This window comes from Corella eumyota, chromosome 2, assembly GCF_963082875.1.
Source record: "Corella eumyota chromosome 2, kaCorEumy4.1, whole genome shotgun sequence".
NCBI lineage: Eukaryota > Metazoa > Chordata > Ascidiacea > Phlebobranchia > Corellidae > Corella > Corella eumyota.
This window is the reverse complement of record NC_137491.1, coordinates 2,512,063-2,521,143: the sequence shown is the minus strand read 5'-3', so window position 1 is coordinate 2,521,143 and position 9,081 is coordinate 2,512,063. Positions and strand designations below refer to the sequence as shown.

The 9,081-nt window shown below is 24.3% G+C and overlaps 3 protein-coding genes across 5 annotated transcripts; all 3 read left to right on the top strand.

Moving 5' to 3' along the window:
• Nucleotides 1–85: 85 nt before the first annotated feature.
• On the top strand, nt 86–2,673 carry LOC145742815 (uncharacterized). Its single transcript, XM_082560633.1, has 8 exons — nt 86–190; nt 382–520; nt 735–863; nt 1,084–1,140; nt 1,333–1,428; nt 1,644–1,757; nt 1,971–2,031; nt 2,136–2,673. Exons 2-8 carry the CDS (start codon nt 398–400, stop codon nt 2,327–2,329), a joined length of 774 nt encoding a protein of 257 aa, XP_082416759.1. The 5' UTR covers nt 86–190; nt 382–397; the 3' UTR covers nt 2,330–2,673.
• Nucleotides 2,674–2,757: 84 nt separating this feature from the next.
• LOC145742818 (uncharacterized) lies at nt 2,758–5,654 on the top strand. Of its 3 annotated transcripts, none has more exons than XM_082560638.1 (8): nt 2,758–2,881; nt 3,109–3,248; nt 3,441–3,569; nt 4,090–4,146; nt 4,321–4,416; nt 4,541–4,654; nt 4,874–4,934; nt 5,026–5,160. In XM_082560638.1, the coding sequence occupies exons 2-8, from the start codon at nt 3,126–3,128 to the stop codon at nt 5,076–5,078; spliced, it is 633 nt and encodes a 210-aa protein (XP_082416764.1). In that variant the 5' UTR covers nt 2,758–2,881; nt 3,109–3,125; the 3' UTR covers nt 5,079–5,160. The 3 variants fall into 3 exon arrangements, with proteins under 3 accessions (XP_082416764.1, XP_082416763.1, XP_082416765.1); XM_082560637.1 differs by having other exon boundaries at nt 2,761–2,881; nt 5,075–5,654; XM_082560639.1 differs by lacking the exon at nt 4,321–4,416 and having other exon boundaries at nt 2,761–2,881; nt 5,075–5,654.
• Nucleotides 5,655–5,691: 37 nt separating this feature from the next.
• Nucleotides 5,692–9,079, top strand: LOC145742819 (uncharacterized). The gene is made up of 9 exons (XM_082560640.1): nt 5,692–5,816; nt 5,983–6,117; nt 6,402–6,518; nt 6,676–6,732; nt 7,192–7,308; nt 7,667–7,798; nt 8,033–8,090; nt 8,280–8,413; nt 8,580–9,079. The coding sequence occupies exons 2-9, from the start codon at nt 6,058–6,060 to the stop codon at nt 8,607–8,609; spliced, it is 705 nt and encodes a 234-aa protein (XP_082416766.1). The 5' UTR covers nt 5,692–5,816; nt 5,983–6,057; the 3' UTR covers nt 8,610–9,079.
• Nucleotides 9,080–9,081: the final 2 nt, after the last annotated feature.

Here is a 9,081-nt window from a genome sequence, read left to right as displayed (position 1 = left end):
AGGTGTTTTATATTAATTCTATTATTTACTGTTTTAGCTTTATTTTTTACATCTGTTATTTATTCATGCTTCACTTAGATACTTCATTTATATTGCAGATTTACTTTAGGATTTTTTGCTTTAAAAATATGTAAGAAATATTATATTTAAATTCTTCAAAATTTAAATTTAAACCCGAGTTAATTTTATGGTAAGTTTAATTTTACTTTGATTTTTTAATAATTGAATTTATTTTTTAATTAATTTTTTAATGTTAATAATAGTTTTTGTTTTGTACAACTAAATATAGTTATACTGATTGTGTTTAATATTAACGCTAGTTACTACTAATTTGATTTTATTAAAAAATGAAGTTTATTAAACATTTTTTATATTTTACAGAAAAATATTTTTAATAATGGCACAAACTATTGTCCCACAAACTGTAATGCCACAGGATAACTCGCAAATCCAAATAATCCAAGCAGTTCCACAACCTAATCCAATTGCAAAACATGCCAAGGTTTTTAGAGGACTTGGTGTAAGTAAAATTAAGATGCTGACCAAAAATAATTAATGACTATTGTGTGTAAATTTAAAAATAAAATTGTATGTAATGTAAATTGCGAAAAAAATTGTTAATAACTGATTCAAAATTTTTAAATCCCTATTTTCTTTTTTATTTATTGAAAACAACAGTATATATTTGAAATAAATAAATATCTTGCCCTCAAAAACCTTTTTTATTTTTACAGATTGCTCAAATTGTGCTTGGTGGGTTATGTATTATATTGGGAATAACTTTAATTATTGTTGGAACTTCAGGTCCATATTACCTGAATTTTTTTTCACTTATTGCATCTGGGATTTGGGGTGGTGCATTTGTAAGTTCTATTTTTAATTTTTAATTTAATTTTTTGAAAAGGTTTTGCTAAATTTAAAATTTTTTTATAAAATTTAGTTTGTAAAGGTAAATTTTTTGTAAAGTTTTTAGCTTTCTATTTGAGCACTATATCAATAAATAGTTATTTAAAAAAGGAAATAATGAAAATTGAATTTACTAAATTTTTTTTTTTTAAGGAACTATTTTAAATTTTATTTTAGACTGTAATTGCTGGGGGTTTAGGTGTAGCAACCGGAAAAAACTCAACGCCTTGTATTGTAAGTTTTTGTATTGATTTCTATATTAAAGTAAATTTTTTTTATTTTTGTATTTGCTTTTTTTATTACCTGCAAAAACCTATTACTTCGATAGCTCTTTATTTTATTTTATTTTTTAATTTAAATAATTATGATAATTTTGTATTTACAAAAATAACTTGTTAAATACACTGATGTTATTAATAATTTAAGGTAATTGCTGGTTTAGTGATGTCAATTGTATCTGCTCTTGGTCAAATTAATGTTTTTGCATTTGCAATTATTGGAACTATTCTTGGCGAGATAGTGGTAAATAAAATAATGGCTTAAAAATATATTTAGATATTAGATTACAATTTATTTTATAATACCCTTAACCTGTTTGTTATAGTTTTAGATAATAAAAATACATAATATTTTTTAATAAATTTTACTAGCAAACACTTGCAATTAAATTGTTGTTATTAAATACTGTTTATTATAATTTCTAAAATTAACTTTTTCATCTTTTTGATTGTTTTTAGGGCATAGTTCTTAATTCTATTCTAGCTGCAATTGGATTCTCTGCCCTAGTTGTGAGCATAGTTCATTCTTCGTACTGTTGTGTTGGACTTAACTGTTGTTTTGGGAACAATGCTGTAAGTATATTACATGTCAAATAAATATGTTACAATTTTAATATTGTCGGCTTAAAAATATAAAAAAAATCAGCTTTTTGAATTAAAAAAATTATAAGTATTACACATTAGCATATTTCACTTTTAATGGTTTTGATTACTAGTTTTAGTGAATAATAATATAGATATTAAGACCTGTTAACAATGTTTAAATTATTTAAATTTTATTTCTAGCCGACCCAGTTAATTTACACAAACCAAATTCCACCAAACTATGTTGCATCAGGTCAACAATGTAAGTTAAACTTTTGTTTATTTAAATAAAATAAAATGTTTTGCAGATTTTATTACAAGCGATAAACCATTATTGGCGTGGTACAATTTTTTTTATTTTTTAAGATCACCAACCTCAAGTGGTGTACCAACAACAACCATTTCAACAACCACAACCAATAATGGCACTAAATCAACAACCATTTCAACAGCAACAACAACCATTAATGGCATCAGATCAACAAGTATTTCAACAGCCAGAACAACCATTTACAGAACCAAATCAGGCACCACCATCTGAACAAAAAGAAAAAATTTAAACTCAAAATTACAAATCACATTCTGATCTAAAAAATGATTTTTAAATCTAATAAAATATCAACTAATAAATCTTAAAAAAACTTAATTCAATATGTTATTTGAAATCTTTTATACAGTTTTCTTTAATTGCATTTATGATTTACTAAAACAAATTTTTAATAACGTAAATTTTAATTTCTTACCACAATATATTAAAATCTATCACCTGATATTGCAAATGTTATTTTACCATTTATTTATATTAAGTGCTCGCCTGTTAGCGATCCTGAACTTACAAATTTAAAAGTATTTTATTTTAAAGTTAATTGCATTTATATCCACAGTGTTGTTGCCATTTATATATTTTTAAGGTGTTTTATATTAATTCTATTATTTACTGTTTTAGCTTTATTTCTTACATCTGTTATTTATTCATGCTTCACTTAGATACTTCATTTATATTGCAGATTTACTTTAGGATTTTTTCCTTTAAAAATATGTAAGAAATATTGTTGTAGGAAGTTTTTGGTGAAGTTTTTAAATATTAAAATTCATCTTGAAATTCAAACCTGGTAAGTTTAATTTTTACAGTGTTGTTGTTATTTTTATTAACCTATTAATTCATTTTTAAATTATTTGTTTAATCGTAAAATTGGTTTTTGCTATGTACCACCTATTAAATTTATACTATCTGTGTAAATATTAATGCTTTTTTAACGTTTTTTAAAAACTTTATAACAAATTTTAATGCAATGTAATGATTATTGGAAAACTTTCAAAATTTTTTATATTTTAACAGAATAAAATTTTGTAAACATGGCACAAACTGTTGTACCACAAACTGTAATGCCACAGGATAACTCACAAATCCAAATAATCCAAGCAGTTCCACAACCTAATCCAGTTGCAAAACTTGCCAAGGTTTTTAGAGGACTCGGTGTAAGTAAAATCAAAAGTATTGAACAACTATTGTGTGTAAATTTAAAAATAATATCTAATGTGTAAAATATCAAAGTTTGTAAAAAATTGGTGAAGACTAGTTTAAAATTAAAAAAAATTTCTTTCTTATTTGTTGATTTTAACAACAGTTAATATTGAAAACAAAAAAAAACCATGAAAATTTTTTTACAGATTGCTCAAATTGTGCTTGGTGGATTGTGTATTATATTGGGAATAACTTTAATTATTGTTGGAACTTCAGGTCCATTTTACAGGGATTATTTTTCTTTTTTTGCATATGGGATCTGGGGTGGTGCACTAGTAAGTTTTATTTTTAATTTTTAACTTTTATTTCAAGAAAAAGTTTTGCTGAATTTAAAATTTTGAAGTTTCTAGCCTACTAGTTAGGCAATATATACAATATTTAATTTTATAAAAAAGGAAAATAGTGAAAATTGAAGTTACTAAAGTTTTAGACATTGCTTGAAAGTTTTAAATGTTAAACTATGCACACCAAAAAAAAATGTTTGTGCGAAAATGTTTTAGGTTGAAGACATATTTAAAGAACACCTGAGGTTGTGGGTTCAGTTCCCACTGATCTTATGCTGTAGAGCCCTTGGGTAAGGTGCTATAAACGGTATGAAGTCCTGCTGAGCCAGCACTTAATCAGTAGCATAATTATTGGGCAATTATAATCTATAATATCCTAAACTGCCACGGGCAACTTAAGACTGGGTCGGAGTAACTGATGTTACTCTATGTTTAGGTCGTGCATTCGACTTTCCCACATCGAGGATAAGGATTTATACAAAAAAGGTAACCATTTTTGTATTTATTTTAGACTATAATTGCTGGGGGTTTGGGTGTAGCAACCGGAAAAAAATCAACGCCCTGCATTGTAAGTTTCTTAATTAATTTAAATAATCAAATTTTTTTTTATGTTTGCTGATTTTATACTGGGTGATTCCAATCTTTAGATATTTGCAAGAATACTACTTAAAAAAAGCACAATATAGTTAGTGTGTATTTACAAAAACTTGTAAAAAATATCACTTATTATTAATTATTTAAGCTAATTGCTGGTATGGTAATGTCAATTGTATTTGCTCTTGGTCAAGTCAATGTTTTTGTATTTGCAATTTTTGGAGCAATTTTTAGTCAGACAACGGTAAATAAAAAATGCTATTTAGGATTAATTTTGTAATACCATACTTGCAATTAAAATGTTGGTAATAAATATTAACTAAGTTATTATTGCTATAATTGCCTTTTTAAATAATATTTGCTTTTAGAGCAGTGTTCTTAATTCTATTTTGGTTTTGATTGGGTTCTCTGCCATGATTGTGAGCATAGTTCATTCTTCATTCTGTTGTGTTGGACTTAACTGTTGTAATGGGAACAATGTTGTAAGTACATTACTTATCAATTGAGTTGTTTTTATTCTTCTGTTACAGGGCTATATAAATACACCAAATTTTTATACCAAAACTAGTACACTATATTGTATGTTTTTTATTAAAAATTTATATATGGTTTTTCTGTATGTTTTTTATTAAAAATTTAGTAAATAATAATCTATATTAACCCTGTTAACAATGTTTAAACTATTTAAAGTTTATTTTTAGCCCAACCAGCTAATTTACACAAACCAGATTCCACCAAACTATGTTGCATCAGGCCAACAAAGTAAGTTAAACCTTTTTTTGTTCGGATGAAAAACTAATTTTTACAAATTTAAATATGTTATATATGAAAACAATATTTATTTTTAAATTAGGTGTTTTTTTAAGACTTTTATTGTACAATTGTTGTTACACATACTTAAGATAACCAACCCCAAGTAAAGTACCAGCAATCACAACCAATATTGACACCTAATCAACAACTATTTCAACAGCAACAAAAACCATTATTAAACACCAATCAGGAACCTGTAAATGAAAATAAGGAACAATTTTAAACATTTAATTGTAATAACTTTAAAAATTTAAACACTAAATTGTGATTACTTTGAAAATTTGAACACCAATTTTCAGATAAAAAAACAATTTTAGACTTTAAATGTTAAATAAAGTCAAATTTTTGTTTACTTTTTTTTAAACACTTGTTCAATGTTCCAAACACACCAATTTAGTAGTAGTTGCTATGCAAAATTTTCTTCTTGTTTTTAAACTTTTTATTTGTAATTTTATTTTTCTTAAACACATTTTTTTAAATAAATTTTCATTTTTTACTAAACGTGCTAAAATCTATCGCCTTATATTGCAAATCTTATTATTTTATATTAAGTGCTTGCCTGTAGTGTTGTTTAATTTCATATTTTTACTATTTTTGCATTTGTATGTACATTAGTTGCCTATTTTTCATATTTTATATGAGTTGTTTTATTTACTGTTTTAGCGTTTAAATACCTGTTATCTTCTTTATATTTCACTTCAAATTTTCTTATTATGTTGCAGGTATGCCTTAGGCTTCTGTTATAAAACTATGTAATACTGTGTAAATTTTATTTGAAAGCTTTGTGGTATATTCTTTAATATTGGAATTTAAACCTCATTTATTTGTTTGGTAAGTAAAATTTTTACTTAAAATTATTTTGTTACATTTTTTTATGAGAATAGGTTTTAAACATGATGCCCATTCTAACTGATATTCATTTGTTTATTTTATCAATAAGTGATACTTGATGATTTTACAAAATGTTTTTAAAAGTATAAAATTATATTATTTTTAGGTAAACTAATTTTGGAGTGAAAGTCTGTCTGAAGGTAGTCACCTACATCAACCAAGTTCAACTAATTTCGTTGTTATGGATCTTAAACCAATCAACCCTGCCTTAAAGTATAAAGGTGTATTTAAGGGACTTGGGGTAAATATAATAAACAATTTTTTTGTTTTTTTGACAAATAAAAAATGTTTTTACATTAAGTTTTTTTTGTGATTATTGTTTGTTAATTTTAGTTTTAAATACTATTTTATTAATTAAATGGTATTAAAATTTACAAAATATCATTTCTGGTTAAAATAATTTAATTTTTAGTGAACATTTATAATTTAATTTTGTTTACACTACAATTTTAGTGAAATATATTCTAAATAAAATTTGATACATTTACATTTATCCTTTTTACTACTTACTTTTTGTTTGTTTAGATCACTGAAATTATATTAGGATTGCTAAGCATTATATTTGGTATAGTAGCCATGCGAATTGGTTCATATTATGATAACATCAGTTACCTTGGAACTGGAATATGGAGTGGTGTATTTGTAAGTGAAATTTATTTTTACAATGTTGGTTTAGTAATTAAATAAAGAAATCCCTTTATAATAAAATTTAATATTTGCAATAACAAAGCTATTAAACCTTTTTTTTCATATTTTTTTAGTATACTTGTTCCAGTAATGTTTTTATGTTTTTTTTTAGTTTATTATATTTGGAGGTTTCGCTATTGTCATAGAGAAAAAAACAATCCAATGTATTGTAAGTAAATTTTTTTATCTTTAGTAAGAAAAAAAATTAAGTAATGTTTAAATGACCTATGTAAATATAATGACTAGTAGTGAGTAAATAGCTTTTTCTTTGTTAGCATTATTTCGATAAAATCATGTTAGATATTACCAAAGTTAACAAATATAAGTACGATGCCTTTAAGAACAAAAACCTTATAATTTTGAAACTGTTGTTATATTTTATATGTATTCAAGTTTAAGTTGTGCTATTTTTAGACAATATTGATTTTTTTGATTGTATATTGGTTGAACAATAAGCCTTAGGTTACTTTATCTTATAGCCTTAAGGCTACTTAAACTTATGTTTAATAATGGAATGCTATAGTCTAGCAGAACCACACATTTTAAAAGATGAAAATTTAAAAGTTTTTGGTTACTGTATTTTGGAACAGGCAAAAAAGATTTTAAATGACAAAATTTTGGTTTTTAGTTGATAATCAACACGGTATTATCAATATTAAGTGGAATTGTTTCTCTTAATCTAATTGGTTGGGAAATTGCTGCAGCGGTTATAGCAGGAACTGGATATTATTATGGAGATAGTAGGGTAAGTTAATTCACTGGATTTTGGTTATTGGATTAACTGTTTTTGGGTTTGGTGACCATGCCATAACATACTTAAAATCTTTATGTAAACATTAATACTTTTGGCATGTTTTTAATCATTAAATTGATTTTGTCATTTTTTCCCGTCGCATTGTTGTAATATAAATTGTATATCATATTTATTATTTACTTTTATCAATGTGCGAAAAACCAAAATAAAAAAAAGTTGTAACTGTATTGTAGTTTAATTTTTTTTAAACAATTTTAAGTAAAGCTTACTTAAAATATAATTTTTTTTGTAAATTTTTTTTCTTTTTTTAAAAACTTTTTTTGTTTAAAGTTTTTTTATATTTTTGCAGGTAAACTCAGTTGCCATTCATGCAGTTTTAGGTTTTATTGGATGTTGTATGTTTATTTTATCGATTGTTCATTCTGTTTTCTCCTGTGTTGGAACTCAGTGTTGTGTAGAAGCTTGTTGTACTTATAATGAGGTAGGACTTTTATATATTTTTGGGGTTGTTACTAAATTTCATTTGGTGTTGGTAAACTTTATTTCTTTGTTTTCTGTTGTTTTTGTGTAATTATATACATTACTATTTTTTTAAGAATTTAAAAAAACCGACAATTTTTTTTAAACAAATATTTTAGGGGCTTTTTAAACATTAATTTGTATACTTTACCATGTACTTTAATTAATTGATAATATATTGGGTATGTTTTAAAAGGATGACAAGTCTGGTACAATTTCAACTACAAATCCAACTAATCAAGTTGAACCTCAAGGTACAACTAAATAAATAATATTTAAGAGGTTACATTGTTTTAAATGCAATTTGTTGTAAAAAAAATGTTTTTTGGTAACTTGCTTTGTTCAAAAACTTTATTTAAAGTTTTTTTTTGGTAATTTAACTTGGGTTAAAGAAAATCTTTAAACATTTCTAAATGTTGAAATATTTTAAACATTTTTTTTAGTTTTATATAAGAGTGATGAAGTTCATATAAGTTCTGTTGAACAACAAACTACAAAGGATCAACAAACCACTTATCAACAAGTACCTCAAGTTGATCAACAAGATCAACAAACAGCAAATACATCGGCAAACCAGGTATGGTATGATAAACATTTATTAATAAATCGTTTTCAAATAAAATCTAATAAATTTCTGTTAATGAAAATGTCATTTTGTTTTGATAGATTTTGCTCAAGCTTAAAATACTTTTTTAACTGTTTCAGTAAAATTAAAAAGCTAATTTAATTATTTATATGTTTAGACCTCAAGCAATGAAGATTTAGTTGTGTGAACTATAGCTTTTACTTACAAACCAAAGAGCTTATTGATTAAAATTGGTTATATGTACCAATTTAAAATTTTTCGTTTTGTTGCTGGCTTGAGTTTTTTTTAATGTTTTTAGTTTTTACATATTTTTTATTTCTTAATGCAATTGTTATAGTTATTTGTATGTACACTTTAACTTACCTATTTTTAAGAACAAAATGTTTTATATATTATTAACCCGATAATAAAAATTCAAACATCAAATTTTTGTTAGAGTAATTGTTATGCAACTAATAATTTTTCTGTAAAAAAATATATTATTTTCAAAAAAATGTGTTCGTTTATTTTATATAAAATTCTTAAATTTTTTTTTTTTTTTAAATTTACATTTAACTTATACATACTTTGTGTTAAATTATACCTTTTTAATTTTGTTGTTGCATTGAGTCATCTTTTGTAGATTTAAATGTTAATTTATCGTTTTTTTTTAACAGATT